The sequence below is a fragment of the Haliotis cracherodii genome, unplaced genomic scaffold, assembly GCF_022045235.1.
Source record: "Haliotis cracherodii isolate W230 unplaced genomic scaffold, xgHalCrac1.p SCAF_18, whole genome shotgun sequence".
NCBI classification, from domain to species: Eukaryota; Metazoa; Mollusca; class Gastropoda; order Lepetellida; family Haliotidae; genus Haliotis; species Haliotis cracherodii.
Window position 1 is genome coordinate 4,781,931 of NW_027266273.1, and position 19,410 is coordinate 4,801,340.

The following is a 19,410-nucleotide window of genomic DNA, read 5'->3' on the forward strand; positions in this document are numbered from 1 at the left end:
GTGACCTTGTGTAAGGTCACATCTATCCCATGATGCAGTGTGTCTAGAGGAAGTTAGCCTGTGTACTCTTTATTCTCAATAGATCTTTAGTGTGTGACCATGTATCAAGTTGCTTATCTTTTAGCATAGTGTTAGACATGTCTATCTTTTTCCTTTGTGTGATATAGTTTATGTTATTATTTTCAAAGTAACATGAGGAAAAGTAATAATCATTTTTTAAGGTAACATTTTTTAAACATTAAATGCTTGAATATATAAGATTATATTGATTTTATTTCAGTAATGATTAATCAATATGATGTTCTAATAATAAACTGATACATACATAACAGAAATGATAATATCCACTTGATAACAATGTTTATAACAATAACAATGAAACAACATTTATAACAATCATAATGAATTCGTAAGTATGTTCATAAAACTATCTCTTTAACTTGGCTTAATCACTCAGTTTCCCCGGGATCAATATTCTATTTTCTATATTGATATCCGTGACATCCATCCAATGCACACGTGCCCCTGTTTTGCTGTGACCCTGACCTTGCACAACCTTGACCCTTCTCTCCACAGATTCTGATGAAGTCAAAGCTACAACGTCCCTTCCTGGTATGGCCCCCAATTGATTGACTTTTATATTTATTTATTTGAAATATAACTGATCCTGTTATATTTACCTCATTAACTATAATCATTTTGAATAAAACAGTGATGTCATACTTCACCAGCAACCATTTTTAATCAAAGACTAAATTTAACTAATCATGTTATTCTTCCAAGAGAAATTAACATTGATCTGAACCTATAACAAAATGTTGATGATGTTAATAACATTATTTTGTTACACCAGCTTCTTAATAAATAATCCTTAATGACTTGTTCCATTTGTGATTCTCACCTGTATGTTTGCACCTGTAACCTGTTCACTGTAGCTGATGACTCAGGGAAGGAGGCACCAAACTTCACAAGCACCCCCAGTGACCTGACCCTCCCAGCAGGGAGTGAGGCTGTGTTTGAGTGCAGTGTCACCGGCAAGCCAACCCCAGAGGTTGCATGGTAAGATGTCAAAACTTTCAAAGTAGTTTTGGCCAAACTTTTGAAATCCTTATTTTTTTAAATTCACATTGGTTTTAGCATTGTTTTTGTTTGCTTTTGTTTCCTTGTTAGTTGTTTAACACCACACATATTCCAGCTATATGATAGTGATCTGTAAGTAATTGAGTCTGGACCAGACAATCCAGTGATTGACATCATGAGCAACGATATACACAGTTGGGATACGATGACATGCACCCAAACGGAATCAGTGAGCCTGAACACCCGATTCTGTTAGTTGTCTCTTTCGAAAAACATATGTGCATAGACTTATTATTACCAGAATGGCTGAATTTTGTCCTATATTGCCTAGACAAATATCGATATTTAGTACAGGAAAGACAGTATTGTTTTGGAAACTAATTAATGTGTTCAAATTCGCGTTAGGTTGGTTTAAACATAAGTATTTGTTGTCATCAGGTTCAAGGACGGCAAACCTGTAACACCCAATGACTGTCTGAGAATCGTTGCCAAGGGCAACAAGCACCAATTGAGAATATCTGCCATTGTGAAGTCTGATGAAGGACAATATGTCGCCACGGCAACATCCGATGCTGGCACCAAGTCTTGTGCTGCTCGTCTCACCATACAAGGTGAGATGGTGAAACATGAATGAGGACGCACTGTTATATCGTAGCCTGAAAAGTTCGTGTGAATTATGTATTGTGTTAAACCAAGCTCACTCAACTACTCATGACATGGATCTGGCAGTTATGACATAAAATGATTTTGTTTAAATGATTACCGTATTCGACATAATAAGCGCTCCGCTCTAATAAGCGCCCACGGTGATATTTGCTAATATATTGGCAAGTGAACAATCCCAATTAGCCCCCCTTCCAATTGATCAATGTACCCAAGACTTATTTATTCGTGTATAATACTCACTCTTGTGTTATATGCACCCTTAACTACGGGCAATTAAATTCTAGAAAAATATATCTGTCGTGTATAATACGCACATACTTGTCAGCGTAAACCATGAAATTTATGATCTTTCTACGCTTTCACCAAAATTATATTCTAATAAGAGCCCCTATTTATAATTTTGAGAGCGCCCTGGGCGCTTATAACGTTGAATACGGTAAATGATTAATTGTTGTCAATATCTGACATTTAGACAGAAGCGCCACTCTTCAGGGATTGATTCATAGAAATGTGATCACTATTTTGCCTGTTATGCCAAATAGAAACGGTTTCGGCGGATAATTGAGACTGGTTATATTCTCTGATGTGACATTTTATATTAAATTTATGACAAATGTTTTGTTTACAAAATGACCGGCCAGATTTGGTCGGAAATATGGTCAAAGCCTCTATGATGTCACGGACCCATCACCTCCTCTTGTTTATCCCCAGTTCTGGCCACCAAGTTTGCTACCGAGTTGCCGGCAGAAGTCTCCGCCTCCAAGGGGGACAGTGCCACCCTGACCTGTGGCACCCCCCAGGGGGTCAAGGACGTCCACTGGGAACTCAATGGCAAGAAGGTATGTACTCTTCTGTCACCAGATGTTTGTGGTGTTAGGATTTGGTATTACAACAAACTGCTGTGTCAGCAGTTGTTTTAGTGGCCACACTTTTATTTGGAAAGGAAATGTATCTTTTGTGCAAATGTGGAGATATTGTTCAAGTTTCAGAATGGAAAGCTTGAACTGTTTTGTTTTTTTTGTTTAATGCTGCACTTAGCAATATTCCAGCTATATGACGGCAGTCTGTAAATAATCTACTCTGGACCAGACAATCCAGTGATTGACGTCATGAGCACCGGTCTGCTTTATTGGGATACGATGACATGCATGAACCAAGTCAGCGAGCTTGAACACCCGATCCCATTTGTTGCCTCTTATGACAAGCATAGTTGCTTTTTACGGCAAGCAGGGATTGCTGAAGACCTATTCTATTCTTCACGGGTCCACATTAGATTGAGGAACACAGGACTATACTCCGTAATGGGTTGTTACCTTGCACCTGTCGAAGTGTCTGTCAAATACTTTCATTCAGTTGAACATTGTAATCATTTTCACTGACCTACAAAAAAGAATCTACTTCAAACATATTTTATCTTCAGTAACACATATTTCTTTGTTACTCATACAATATACGAATTGTGGTGCAACAATACTCAGTATACCGTCAGTCTCTTTGAACTCCTGAACTAACACTGATGAACCCAAGCGGCAGTTGTCCCCGCGCGAGAACAGCAGAATGTGTGTGTGTGTGTGTATTGTGCAATGGTGACACAAGACTGTATGATAAGTGTGTTGTGTGCCTCTTACCTGTGTAGCAGGCCCTCCCTGGGTAAACATGGGTATTCACAAACAGTGGGTACAACGCACACTGTGCAGTCACTCATGTTATGCACATCTACTGCTGAGATCAGGGGATAAGGTTTGTTGAGGCTGACTAATAATTACTTTGTGTCTTGTCATTAATTCGTGTCTGGGTTTACTGTGTCCCTTGTTTATTTGTATCTTCAGCGTGTAATCATGTATAATAATAATAATAATATCTGCAGATGAAAGGACAAAACATGATGAGAATGATGCATTGGGGAAAAATATTTTTTTGTTTACGTTATGCATAAACTATGGTAGAGGTAGAGATTAATGTCATATGAATTACTGGTATTTGTTTAGATTACATGAATTAAGTCCTATATTAAAATTTGTTTATATATATTTTACTTTTGATATTTGTATTTTGTTATAAATGTAGTTTTTAATATCCAAGGAAATATTTACCCTTAGCAAGAATACATTTTCATTGACATGTTATATACTGATCAAAAGAGGTTTGGAATCATGAATATTTTAGCGAATATTATTTGTACTGAAAGGACTTAGCACACAATTAAAAAAAATATCCCCCAAACTAGTCATGATCCCAACCTTTTTTGGTCAGTATATATAACATATTCATGCTTTTAGATCATGCAGTCAATGTACGTCATATATTGTCCTTCACTTCAGTCCACAGGTTGTTTTCGAGATAAAATCAGAAATCCTGTTTTTCAAGACAGTCCATATTCATTGAAGCATTACAAATTGGCTGGGGAGATTTATTTGCTATCAATGGTTGGGTTAAAAGGTGACTGCTAACTGATTTGAGAGTGTGTTACTATTGTGTGTATGATCATAAATGAATTCCCACCTGACGCACTGTGACAATCCCCTGTGGCAGGAAATGCATGTCACAAGTTCACAAGCAAATCCCTGTTGTCATCAAATTTATGGCAGTTGTTAGGGAGTAGATTGGGTATATATTTGTATACTTGATAGGAAACGGTGCAATAGAGAATATCTACATACAGATTCAGGTAGGTCTTCCTCTGAACTGAATATTGAGGTGACATTAAGCTAGTCCACTGGAAATGTTAAATTTTAATATAATCGAAAGCTTACAATGTTGGTTTGAAAGTTATCAGACATGTTCAAATGGTTGACAACTGGTATTTTTTACTTACACTTGCAAGTTTTGGACTAATGTGAATGAAAAAATGCAGATTCAAAGTATGACATAAGATGATTTTTTTTGTATGTTTGTACTGTCATTATCAGGTCTCCCAAGAAAATTGGCTTGGATAAAAAAAAAATTCAAAATACTTCCTAAAAACTAATAAAATCAACCTTTTTGACACATTTCAGCCATACATGTAAATTTAATGTTATATGTTCCAAAAATGTAAGTGTTGCAAAGTCAGGATCACTTTTATATAAACTGTCGGATAACTTTAATTACAATTTCGAAAAAGTTTGCTCTTTGATTAAATTTGTATGTATAAAAACTTGTTCTTGTCACTGTAAGCCTGAAATAATGCTGATGTGATGTTAAAATGTTACTCACTCACTCACTAAACTATGGTATGCAGAACCTGCGGGCCAAGGGGGCCCTTAACCTAACTTGTCATTTTGTAGAGATGTGTCGGAATATGCTTGACAATTGTAGGTAGTGGGGTTCATGTCATGTATAGGCTAGTCACCAGGAATGTTTTTGGAATGTGGGCCCATTTTGATTTATTTTTTTGTTTTCCTTAAATATATTTCAAATACAAGGAAAGCCTATGGGTTAGTATAGGTCCCCATATCAATCACCTTTAGTTAGTTAGTAAATCAAAGATACTTATTATCAAACTATCACTGTTATAATTGTCATGTTTGTTTTTATAGAATCATTTGAGAGTGTTAAATATTTTCATAGCAGTTTATACGCTATGTTCAGTTGTACTTTCGTTAGGCTGTTTCCACTGCTTTGGAGTTCATTATAAAGAATGTTTCTGATTGATTAACTTAACGCCATTAGGATGGATCACTTTCAAGATTGAAAGGCAGATTATATTAAAACTATTTTCTGATGATAACCGATGAGTCTATACAGTGTAGGTTTTGTCAGTGCACCTTTTTTCCTTAAGCAAATATATGGGTGTCTTCTTTTAAAGACAATGATACAAAATATCTACTCTATAATAGTGGTGGGCGGTGCCTGTGTATTCTGACAAGCTGTCAATCTGACATATCCTGGGGAGGGGAGGTGATATGGGGTTAAACATCACGTTAAACATCGCGTGAAAGATTGTCCTGCTCAAATAGCAATGTGTATGTGTGTCTTCAGTTGTTAGCTTCTTATCCTATTCTGTTTTTGAAGTTAGAGGAGAGGCATAATAATTTTTGGGGTTTTATTTTTCTTAACAAACTGTTCAAAGCATATCTGTGTATGTTAATGTCAGTGGAGGAGGTTGACATTAAACATGGATGTTTAATTGAACTATGTATATGGTGTATTACCGTAGATAAGCCAAATTTTGAGGACAGAAAAAAGATTCTGTAGAAAGGGTTACACTTTCATTGAACTCTCTTTCTGTTGGATAAAAAAAACACTACATTGTATCGCTTCAGGTGAATGAACAATGCTATAACAAATTTTGTCCATGAAAATGTGAAAATCGTGATTAACCATCACTAGACGGGATAATTTACCCTTTCGATTGTATTTCTTGGTCTGCCAGGCATTGTTTTATGAAGATTACCGTGTGTATTTTCTAGTAAACTAAGCCGGAAATAGCAATCAGCTGTACACGTTTTCTCCCAATCAACCGGTGATTACGTTAAAACATACCCAATAATACAACGGAAAAGAATTTTGATGCAATGATCAGAAACAATAGTATCTGAAATTTCTGTTTTGCTAAGAATAATATATTCTGATATTCTGTTATTTTAAGTACAGGTTTTACTATATATCTGTATTGTCGGATACATTATTACCGATGATGTAACGACAGGATTAACTTGCATAATTCAATAAGGATTTGTTGATATTCTATTTTCGATGACGGATCATGATGAGACGTAGTTTTAGGTTGGGGGTCGTGCTTATGTACTGCACATAAGAGTTTGTTACAGATCTCAAGGACCAAGCTAAAACCTTGGCTTATCTATGAGATTGGTTTATCTACGGTTATGTACGGTACGTCGGGTAAAGAAACGCAGGCACGTATGTTGTGATTTCCTTCATCTGTTAGAACAAGGTGATGTGAGTTTGTGTTTGGTGGGTATGAATGACAAGCTAATTATTAATTTATCATGGCCTACTCCTGGCCTTGGCTTGAGCCAGTGAGATAGATACTTCGCGTTGTACTTGGTCTTAGCTACTGCCAAAGAAAATGTTATTGATAGTCAAGAGATTGTCAGCTCATTGACTTTGATTACATGTCTGTATAAGAAATTGAAGATAAGTGCTGTTTTGCTTATCTATGAAGGTTAATGGATTACCTGTCTCCATTTGCATTATCTCGTTACAGGTAAACAAAAGCCACCAGGCGGTGATGACCTCTGAACCTGATGGGACTCAAACCCTTGAGTTGAAGAACCTCATCAAGTCCAACTTCGGAACATACTCCTGTGTAGCCAAGATGGCTGACAAGACAACTCTCACCACGAAGACCAAGCTGGTGCTTGAAGGTCAGTTACAGAATTGTCTCCATCACTCTTTTTGTTTAAGGATTGAATAGTTGTCAGTTGCAGATCCAGATGCGAGATTCTAGGGTGGCCACCCCCCTTTTTTTACATCTGAGAGCATTTTGTATGTATGGTCATTGTTTACGATGATAACATGTTGATTTGGTTATTAATGTAAAATAATAATAGTTTACATATTGTGTTTGTGATAATTTGGGTAGGCTTTTAGGTAATATTTGGGTGCCTTTGTTTGAATAACAATGATAACAAATATCTACCCTATGTTAATGATGGGTGCTGCCTGTTTATTCAGACAAGCTGTCAACCTGACATATCTCGGTGAGATGAAGCGATATAGGGTTTAATGTTGCATTTAAGATTATTGAACCTATACAGCGATGTGTATGTGTGTGCGTGACTGCTTGTTTGGACCAGATTTATGCCAGTTTTACAGTCTAGCCCACTGAGATATGATGCCCATGTTGAACATGCATATACCACTCAGATGCATTTTGCTGAATCCGAGCCAGGCAGGTTAAAAAAAAGTAGCATCTTTTAAGATCTCTTGGTATGACAAGGGTAAGGGATCGAACCATCGATCTTCCTCTTTTTAGGAAGGTACCATCCTCTACATCACGTAGATGGTCGACATAACCTGGTTGTGGTTGGTTGGTTTGTTGTTTAACGCCGCACTAAGCAATAATCCAGCTATATGACGGCGGTCTGTAAATAATCAATTCAGGACCAGACAATCCAGTGATTGATATCATGAGCGTCGACCCACGCAATTGGGATCGGTGACATGCATCAACCAAGTCAGCAAGCCTGACCACCCGATCCCTTTAGTCGCCTTTTACGACAAGCATAGTCGCCTTTCATAGCAAGCATGGGTTGCTTAAGACCTATTCTATCCCGGAATCGTCACGGGTCTAACCTAGTTGTGAGGCAGCTCAAACAAGACAAAGGAGATTGCAAGAAAGTTAAAGCTGCAAAGATCACTGAACAGTTCAATTTTTCTACAAATGATTCTAAAGTTCCTTGGAAATTTACATGGCAGTTTTAATACATGAGTGAACACTCAGATTATTAATAGACAACGATTATCAGGTGTGTAAAAAGTAGACACTGTTTTCACTCCTGATTGAACCAAGTTGGCATTGTTTGTTTGATGGACCTAGACATAACAAACCTTTGATCTATCAGGGCCTAAATATCAAAGAGCAGCATCACAGTGTATTGGAAAGTAAATCAGTTCTTGTATAACACACTTAAATATTAATAGGTTTTTGATATCCAGTTATCTATTGCTTTGGAAATGTCAGACAATCACTTAGAGTTATTACAGTAGAAAGTATTACTAGATTTTTTTTCGCGAGCGCAGAGTAAATATGCCAGATTAAGACAGATTGTCGACATTAAGCTTATTTCTGCTGGTGGAATATTGATGGGGTCTTGTGGACTGACAGTGCTATTGACATCATTGCGAGGCAGAGTCACGTAGGTTGCTTGTCTCCATCGGTGTTGTGGAGGGAGGTGAAGGTATTGGTCAATAGTTTCATGTTTTGGGGATTTGAGGCTTTGGTTTGTTGTGTATCATGAAATTTTTCGAATGTTACAAAAATTGTTTTGATGTGTCAAATTGATAGTACAGCTGCTGTAATTGTGATTAATTTTTTGTTGCAGAAGTTGTTGAAATGGAGGAAGAGTAAGTACCTTTTTTTAGCAATGATCCATTTGATAGATCTTAAAAATGTCTACATGTTGTAAAGGATTAAGATGTTGTAAAGGATTAAGATGTTGTAAAGGATTAAGATGTTGTAAAGGATTAAGATTTTTTCAGTTCCTTTGCTTGTGTTGTTATGTTTGCATGACCTTTTTTCATGCAAAAAAGATCAGAATCTGAATTTTTCAGGGATTACAATTTCTTTGTATTTGAATGTACATTAGCTATATGTGTGAATGTATATGTGTAGATTTGTAACAAAATAATATTGATAATAAACATCTCAACAATTCCAGTCAAAGTCGTCTTCTGTCAGGATTCTGACCAATAACATTCATGATAAAACAGGAAGTGCATAGGCAAGTAGGTAGTGTGGTCACTGATTATGTAGAAGTCCTGGGTTTGATTCCACATGAGCACAATTTGAAGAAGGTTTTGGTGTTACATTTGGAAACATGGCAGAAAAGATGTCATGAACAAAGTCACTAGGGTTGGAGGAATCTGTTGAATGAACCTATTGAATGAACCTGTTGAATGAACCTGTTGAATGAAACTGCTGAATGTTTGTTGCCAGCATGAGGAAACCCAAGTTTGTGAAGACTCTCATGGACCTGTCCTGTCGTGATGGCGACATGGTGAACCTAGAGTGCCAGGTCCGTGGCGACCCTCGACCTCAAATCACATGGTACAGAGATGGCGAAGAAATACCCGACACTCAGGTAACTTTGAAATGTTGATGAATATATTCAGTTTCAGTCTGGATTAAATGAAGACTTGGAATAAAGACACTTTTTGAAAATTGTTGAGGGGTGGGATATATAATCTATATTTTCAAATTTTCTAGTTGTGGCTTGTTACTGTTACAACCATAAAATCATCATGGCCTGTTTGAATTATTTTATCATTATATTGTTTGAATTATCCATAGTAAAGTATCTTCCTGTGAAATGACTATGATACCAAAAGTGTTGTGATAGTGACGTGTTGTGTGGGATTGTTTGTGAGCTGACACTGGGTCGTCCATCAGCCTAGATGTGAGTGTGATGACAGTGATGGAGGGTGTGTCAATAGGGCCGGTATTAATAGTAGGAGTGTCGTAAACATCACTGCATGTGACAACACAGCTTCTTTATGATAAAATAAAGCCAATAAAACAGTACATGATTAATTTTAACTCTCTTGTCATCTTAAAACGGCATGGAAATTTGTCGTCAGAAAGACATTATTAATGTGAACAATGATGGTCCAAAAATAGTTCATGTATTTTTGTTTATGGTATGGGTGGCAACTCTTCCTCATGCCAGGATCCGCTTTTCATAGGTTGAGTCCCTGGTACCGTATTTGATGTAATAAACGCCCAGGGCGCTCTCAAAATTAGAAATAGTGGGCTCTTATTAGAATATTATTTTGGTGAGTTGGAAGATAAATGTCGTGGTTTATGCTGACAGCCTGAAATGTTATATACGACAGATATATTTTCCAAGAATTTAAATGAATAATATTAATGGAATACTGTTGCATTAAACTAAACTCAGACACACGTCTTTTTCGTTTTACATCAACACACCCAGAATAGTCTTGGAATACATCAGCACCTTTGGAGATGTAACAAACTTTATTTATAGTCTTGATGTGTTTATATAAATTTAATTTTATTTATTATGTTTAACCCTTGATAGTCACGATATGGCTGAAATATTGGCGATGTGACTTAAAATTTCAACTCACTCACTCACTTATAGTCTTGACCCTGTATTTACCATTGAAACCTAGTTAGTTTGAACTCATGCAAAACCTTCCCGGACTGTTGAAATCAGAAAAAAATACTCACATGATAAAACCAAAGACGTATATACGTCCGTGATAAAACAGAATTTGATGGAGATTATAACCCAGGTTTCTCAAATAGTATTATTGTGCAGTTAACCAATGAATAGAAGATAATACAGTATTGTTTTATTTCAGGATTTCCAAATGAGCATGATCGGCACAACCTGTAAACTGTGTATAGTTGAAGTGTTCCCTGAAGATGAAGGCAAATATGTGTGCAAGGCAGTCAGCAGTGGAGGGGAGGCAACTACATCATGCATAGTCTTTGTTGAAGGTAGGTTATCTCCCTTTGGCCTCATGCCCATTCTCCCTGGAACAAACCACTCCACATCATACATATCTTGTCACATCTCTTTCAGGAATGTGTATTCAGCTTTAAACTGTTTGATATTTTGCACATACACATCACAATATGCATCCATTACACACTGTCCAGCCACAATATATATTTACATTTCAGATGTATGATTTTCTCAGATATTATCCCAAGTTGATCTAATGTCCAAACATCTTAATCACCCAGATTTATTTTAATATTTTTTTCCTGGAATCTAACACTGAATGAAATTTTGTTCCTAATAAGTTCATCAGTCCATTATTTACCTTCAATCGTGCTGAAAATTTGTTAACGGAATCTAAACAGGTTTTCTGACACAACAATGGTAGAGGGCTGCCCCACTGCTATGGTTGGTTACCTACTAACAAACATGTAATTACGCCCTCTCCCTAACTCCCAGCTTACACAGTGGCTTCACGGATTCCGGCCAAGCTGTTGTGTTCTCGCTCTGTTATTGTGTAATGTGTGTCTTTGTAAACATTGCTAATGACCCATGTTTTGAGGTCACCTTTGAGCTGTGCAAGGTCAATGTCCTCGCCCTGAGGGGTAGAACTGATCCCAAATGCTCCTAATTTCTAAGAAAGGAAAAAGTTGTCAGGATAGCTACTGACTGTTTGGGGCTTATAAAAAGTGCAGCTATCAGTGAGTGAGTGAGTTGGGTTTAACGTCGCTTTTAACAGTATTCCAGTTATACCGCGGCGTGTCAGCTTAATGTGGGAGGAAAGCCCCAAGTGATGCAGTCCTTAGACGTTTACCACTTCGGTGAAACCCACGAGCATGGGTATGGTGCTGACAAACCTAGAAACATAATCGGAGCGAACCGGGATTCGAACCCACAATCATAGGTTTCTAGCGTGCCCAGGGGACGCAACTCTGCACAGCGAATTGCGGCGCCTTAGACGACTGGGCACCCGTGCCCCCAGTGCAGCTATGAGATCCTACATGGTCCGACATCATTGCCTGAAAGGGGGTTTGGTGCTGAATCCATTGATCACCGGTTTGCTTCTTCAGTGCAGTGATATTCTCCAGGCTGCCATGTTATGGCTGAGAGATTGCTGCTATGGCATAAATATTCATATATATTGAAGACTAAGCAAACTTTTTTATAAGATATCCGCCAAAATAATTATCCCTAATTGTTTTGGTTCATTATAGCATATGTATATTGTTTTGTATTTATAAGCATCAGTTTGAAATTTTGCATAAACTTTCCATATATTCTGCTATCTAGAATATATTTAAAATCATGGTGCTTTGTTCGGAAATAGTTCTTGTAATCAGTTGGACTGTATATCAGTAAGACAATATGAGTAGAATAGGTTGCCTTAAATACAAGCTTTGATAAAGTGGGATAAACATTGTCAGCCATTTTGTGCTATTTCCCTAAACAGTTGTTTGTTGTTGTTGATGTCATGTGACATGGTGTTGATGCTTTGTTTCCTTTGATGCTGGATTGTTGCCATGCCAAGATGCTTTGACTTTGTTTATATGTGGAGACACTCAAAGCTGTCACAGGGTGAAATATTGATCAAAAATAAAATCAAGAAACAGTATTTCAAAACTATTTTCGTTCATCAAATTCTCTTCATTTGTGAATATGAACATATTATTTGGATAGCCGAGGAAATTATTGTCAACAACTAACAATCAAACGTCACAAGTATCAGGATATTTCTTTTGTAAAGAACAAAATTGAAAAGTTCTCCTGACTTATAAAAGGCTGAGGGGCGGTCGGGTAGCCTAATGGTTAAAGCGTTCGCTCCTCACGCCGAAGACCCGGGTTTGATTTCCAAAGTGGGTACTATGTTTGAAACACATTTCTGGTGTACTCTGCAGTGATATTGCTGAAATATTGCTTAAAGAGGCGTAAAACCATACTCACTCACTCACTACAAAAGGCTAAATATCATCACAAAATTCCGTAAGAATTTCTTTGTGTTAAAGTTTACTGCAGCATAATTTTGGACATGGCTTTTGAGTGTCAGTTTACAAAACAAAACCTCCCTGTGCTAACTTTGTGTGTTAACCCTAACCCATGTTGTTAACCCGATCTGACCGCCTCCCATTGTTTTCCAACTAGACGTCAATGACATGTCCATCGATACCGAGTCCAATGCCTCCTCGCTCAACCACGGTAAGACGCAGCCTCATCACATCTTGTGTAGACCTCGCTTAACTGCAGCCATGACCTCGCTAAACTGTCAAAACATAACTGAATAGGTTAAAACAGCATGTAACATTGTAACATAAAAAGTTACTTTTGTAACATAAAAAGTTATTTTTGTAAATCATGTATGGTATTCCATTCTTTTCATGTACTGATGTGGTTTGTGAAATTGAAATAAGTTTTACATTTTTGGCCAAGAAAATTGTTATGCCTTTGGTAATATAATAACGTACATTAGTGAATATGTCGGCTTGGCAAGATATGGCTGTAGTCACTGCTTATATGTATAATCATACTCCAGAGCTTTCACCCCTAACAATATATGCTCTTGTTGACATGATAGAGAGGCAGTCATTTGTGAAACCCACAACAAAGGATGCATATATTGTTGAGATGAAATCACTGGCTTCAGTACAAGGGATAAGTTCCATAATGTCTTCTCCCTTGAAAGCTTTTATTCAGCTGCTGTAACGACAGTGCAGTGCTTCGATATAGCCCCAGTCTGTTTTCTGAGTTTGTTCCCAGGAGAATTTAAACTGTCTGTTACTGACAGAGCAGAATCACTCATCCTTAATGGACCATTTGAATGTTGTCTGATCAAATGCATCAACTATTTAGGCCAGACTGATTTTTATTTGGTTTACAGATTCTGATTATAAAAACTTTAGTTGGTAGGTCAAAACATTTTGTTTAAAAGCATGATATAGGATTTTTTGATCATTTTAAAGTTTGATTTTGATTTTGGATCAGTAGGTTAAAAAATATATAATCTTGTTTGGGTCCACGTTATTATTAATCTAAAATCTGTAATGATGATTTATTGTTGGAAGAAATTCTGTTTTAGTCATATAAAAATCTGTTTAATTTTATTTAATTTTCATTTTTAAAGCAAATTTTAGTGTTGGAGATATAAAGTAAGACTTTGTCATTCTGTGTTTATTTTGATTCTGAATTTTCAATTTGAAAAGTCAGAGATCTGTAAACCAACACTACAAGTTGTAAGGCCTGAGTGAAATATTTCTCCTGCTGCTGTCTCAGAAGGCAGACTCTGTAACCAGGTCTAGACCTTTGTGCTTCAGATTATCACTGTAATAGCATTTCTTTCTTTATTTCCTCTAGACATTCTGTCACGCATACACACACAATATAGTCTCATGGCTAGAGGACATGGGGGGGGGGGGGAAGCATGAGGTTGTTTTAAACAAAACACCAAGCACATTTTTAGTTTTGTTATTTTATTTGAAATGTAAATTAGAAAATGAACAGGAGTACCAGTGTCTTCGAGGAAACTGCAGATGTAAGATCAAATGCTCGCTGAAGTGATTTGATTGTGATGAGTGTGCAGACACACACCAGGTGTTGAGTGTAGAGATACACTCAGTAATTAGTGTTATACACAAGGTGATTGTGATGAGTGTAGAGATACACTCAGTAATTAGAGTTATACACCAGGTGATTGCATGGTGATGAGTGTAGAGATACACCCAGTAATTAGTGTTATACACCAGGTGATTGGTGATGAGTGTAGAGATACACTCAGTAATTAGAGTTATACACCAGGTGATTGGTGATGAGTGTAGAGATACATTCAGTAATTAGTGTTATACACCAGGTGACTGGTGATGAGTGTAGAGATACACTCAGTAATTAGTGTTATACACCAGGTGATTGGTGATGAGTGTAGAGATACATTCAGTAATTAGTGTTATACACCAGGTGATTGGTGATGAGTGTAGAGATACACTCAGTGATTAGTGTTATACACCAGGTGATTGGTGATGAGTGTAGAGATACATTCAGTAATTAGTGTTATACACCAGGTGATTGGTGATGAGTGTAGAGATACATTCAGTAATTAGTGTTATACACCAGGTGACTGGTGATGAGTGTAGAGATACATTCAGTAATTAGTGTTATACACCAGGTGACTGGTGATGAGTGTAGAGATACATTCAGTAATTAGTGTTATACACCAGGTGATTGGTGATGAGTGTAGAGATACATTCAGTAATTAGTGTTATACACCAGGTGACTGGTGATGAGTGTAGAGATACACTCAGTAATTAGTGTTATACACCAGGTGATTGGTGATGAGTGTAGAGATACATTCAGTAATTAGTGTTATACACCAGGTGATTGGTGATGAGTGTAGAGATACACTCAGTGATTAGTGTTATACACCAGGTGATTGGTGATGAGTGTAGAGATACATTCAGTAATTAGTGTTATACACCAGGTGATTGGTGATGAGTGTAGAGATACATTCAGTAATTAGTGTTATACACCAGGTGACTGGTGATGAGTGTAGAGATACATTCAGTAATTAGTGTTATACACCAGGTGACTGGTGATGAGTGTAGAGATACATTCAGTAATTAGTGTTATACACCAGGTGATTGGTGATGAGTGTAGAGATACATTCAGTAATTAGTGTTATACACCAGGTGATTGGTGATGAGTGTAGAGATACATTCAGTAATTAGTGTTATACACCAGGTGATTGGTGATGAGTGTAGAGATACATTCAGTAATTAGTGTTATACACCAGGTGACTGGTGTTAGAATGTACAGATCCACTATTCGTTTAATTTATTGATGTATTCTCAGATACACCCATCTGTGGTGATATGTGAAGTGATTGTAATTTGATACGACACATTGGTGCATGCCTATTTCAACAGCTGTGATTGGATCATATTCTATGAAACACATGGAAATATTTGAGAATTCTCAACATATAAACAGAATTGACTAAATATGGACTTCTGTTTGTTGATAGTTAAGTTATAATACTTACAGTAATGTCTGGAACATATCCTAATGTACAGACCGATGTGTTGGTGACAAGATAATTTATGCGCACACAATGATAGAAATTAAAAATGAAAGTCAAGGGGTCGTTGTCATAACTCTGATGTTAAGATTTAGGGGATCCCAAGATTATGTTCTATAGGGCTGACTTCAACGTCCCCATGATCCAAATTAATGTTGAATGTTATATGGTCTATGATATTATTCCACTTGAGATAAGGTTACAGTAGAACCCTGTTAATCTGGATGATCTGTCCAATCTAATTGGGTCTCAAAAAACAGGTTCTGGATAAACAAGGTCCACTGTACTCCTTATATTATTCTTCTGGTACACCAGACAGATGACTTTTAAGGTTGGAAATCTCAATCTTAGTATCCCTATCAAAAGTTAAACAGTATCCATATCTTAGTATCCCTGTCAAAAGTTGAACAGTATCCATATCTTAGTATCCCTGTCAAATGTTGAACAGCATCCATATCTTAGTATCCCTGTCAAAAGTTGGACAGTATCCATATCTTAGTATCCCTGTCTAAAGTTGAACAGTATCCATATCTTAGTATCCCTGTCAACATTATCTGTATCTTAGTATCCCTATCAAAAGTTGGACAGTATCCGTATCTTAGTATCTCTGTCAAATGTTGTACAGTATCTGTATCGTAATATCCTTATCAAAAGTTGGACAGTATCCTTATCTTAGTATCCCTGTCAAAAGTTGAACAGTATCCATATCTTAGTATCCCAGTCAAAAGTTGAACAGTATCCATATCTTAGTATCCCTATCCAGTGTTGAGTTGTGTGCAGTGTTATATCTGATGTAGGTAAATATGCAGGGAATTTCTGCCTGCAACAGCCAGGATACATATGAATCATCTAGTGTCCCAGTGTGTGTCTTCACAGAAGGATTTCCTGCAGTGTGAGATACAATCAGAGGATGTCTGACCACATCATGGGTCAAGGAGTTGTTGATGTACAGCCAATATTACATATATAATGCAACGTGTTGTATACAAAATTAAGGAAAAGAAATTATCACAAGTATGATGTTTTTTAGAAGTGAAATAATTGTCATTTTTTTAAATATCTAATGGTTGTTATATTCGACATCCAATCAGGGTTTTGAATCCTGGTTTGCCCCAATTATGTTTCTAAGTTTGACATCACCATACACGTGCTTGTGGGTTTCACCAAAGTGGTAATTGTCTGTGGCCTGCATCACTTGGGGCTTTCCAACCACATCAAGCTGACACACCATGATATAACTATATAACTGGAATACTGTTCAAGGGGGCGTTAAACCCAACTCGCTCACTCACTCACTCACTCACTTACTCATCCTGTTATAGGATATCAAATGTCAAGTCTCAAATCTAAAATTTTAGAAATGGTTATTTAAGAATTATTTTGACTTGATGTGTAGTTTAAATCCATTCTCCATTTTGAGTAGGTAAAACTTATATAAAATGACAACATATACTTGTCCACCATTGCTGGTGTCCTCGTAGCCGGGTTGGTGACAGTGACAGACAGATTTGTTGGTTAAGTGATGGGTGATGTGGCAATCTGCATAGGATGGACCACCGACAGCTTGCTTTTACATCAGTTGAGATTGAGGAAATGGAAAACTCATTGGATAACAGCTGACCGATGGTTGTGGGAGTGGACTCGTCATCCTGTCATCCATTGTTGCACACACAGCTGATGGGAACGTGATTCGGGGAGTGTGATAATCATTGTTGTGGCATGTCCCCAGTGAAACATTGCCTATTTATGTACAAGCCCATTTTCTGTTTATTTATTACCGTATATGACCGCAGATAAGCCGACCTCGTAGATAAGCCGAGGTATTAACTTGACCATTGAAATACGAAAGAAAATGATATGACCCACAGATAAGCAGAACCAAGAAGTGAAAGGCTAAAAACATGTAAAGATTGTGGAGTTTATGAAGAACGATAAATTTTGAACATTTGATTGAAAACTTATTATCGGAAGTAGTAACATGCCTAACATTTTTTTAATAATGACAACATTGGTGTATTATAATAATTTTATTGGTAATTTATAACAATAATGGCTCTAGTCGTGGCAACTTCCAAACTTTCGGGAAGTTGTAATCTATCGGACAGTCATTCAGGTGATGTTTCTGACAAATCATGATCTGAAAAATATCATGAAAGTGTATGCCGTGGATAAGCCGACCCCTTTCTACACATTCTTTTCTGGTCCTCAAAATTTGGCTTATCTGCGGACATATACGGTAAGCGTTTTTCATTGTCAGCCTTTTTCTTTGATGTGGCATGGGGATGAAAATGATGAAATTAACTTGATGAACTTTGACAGCCTCCATCCCTGCTTGTGTCAGATGGGGGATTCAAATGAAGAATGAAATTGAAGGATTGTTAATATAGGCATAACAACATGTGATGATGAGTTGGTGAATGATGAAGATCAATTATTGATGACTGTATATGCTAATGCATCAATCTATATCAGACATCAGCTAGAAATGTGCTGAAATGGACCTCAGTTGCATATGTGGTAGCTATGGCAAAATGGAGCCTATGATTTATAGTGCATTTTAGGGGTTATCCATAAATATCTCATGAGGCAAGAGGCCAAATTACGACAAGAATTTAGATGTTTTTAAAAAAAAAGAATGGAAAGAGCCACAAACACAACGTTGAAGTATTAATGTATTATTTTTAAGTGAAAATAAAATAAAATTTGCAAACTTTAGGATTGGCTAGTCTGTGTAACAAAAAGTAAATTTATTTGGCCTTTTGGAACGATGAAATAATATTTTCTGTGTATTTATTGTCAGAATTTACATTGCCACACATGGCGATGAATCACTGACTAGCAAATATCTGAACTTGATATATTTACATTCTTAGTAATGTTTTTCTACTTATACTACTTCACTACTTATAGATTTATCGATAAACATTGCCTGTATTCAAGGCTTGGAAACCTATAAAAAAAATCTCTTTTTTTTTTTATATACATTCATTGATTTGCTGTTGCATGTAAATTGGAGCCTCATTCTGAAGTAGGGTGTCCCGGTCATGAGCTGGCTGGCCGGGCTTTTCCATCGCGTGTTGGGCAAGGATTAACCTTGGTGACATAAATTCTCTGAAAAACCTTCATGATTAGCCATATGTTCAACAATGAGTAATGTTTCAAGGCCGCACATTGCATGGCACTTTGTGCCCCGTTACTGGACAATAAACGTTGACTATGAGTTTCATGTTCATTTCATAACAACAGTATGTTGTGAGATTTGTTGTCCATTTAGACAGGTCTGATTGACATGCTGCCAGATTATCAATGCCAATTAAAACAATATTTTTGGTGTAAATGTCATGAGCTTAAATTCAACAGAAAAATAATTTAGTGCAGTACATTTGTTTAAATGAATATGTGCCTTTGTTGTTCATTTGTTTGAGGTGGTTAATGTTGTGGAATGAGTGAATGACTCAGGTTTGATAA

General features: G+C 36.8%; 1 protein-coding gene across 1 annotated transcript in view; it reads left to right on the forward strand.

The window, feature by feature from the left end:
• LOC139466013 (titin-like) overlaps positions 1–19,410 on the forward strand; it is a 347,974-nt gene that overhangs the window by 313,126 nt on the left and 15,438 nt on the right. The window contains exons 243-251 of the mRNA XM_071248028.1: positions 577–612; positions 936–1,059; positions 1,519–1,691; positions 2,458–2,585; positions 6,896–7,055; positions 8,736–8,757; positions 9,350–9,494; positions 10,741–10,879; positions 13,023–13,076. Coding sequence (XP_071104129.1) covers positions 577–612; positions 936–1,059; positions 1,519–1,691; positions 2,458–2,585; positions 6,896–7,055; positions 8,736–8,757; positions 9,350–9,494; positions 10,741–10,879; positions 13,023–13,076 — 981 coding nt within the window. The remainder of the gene's footprint in view (positions 1–576; positions 613–935; positions 1,060–1,518; positions 1,692–2,457; positions 2,586–6,895; positions 7,056–8,735; positions 8,758–9,349; positions 9,495–10,740; positions 10,880–13,022; positions 13,077–19,410) is intronic.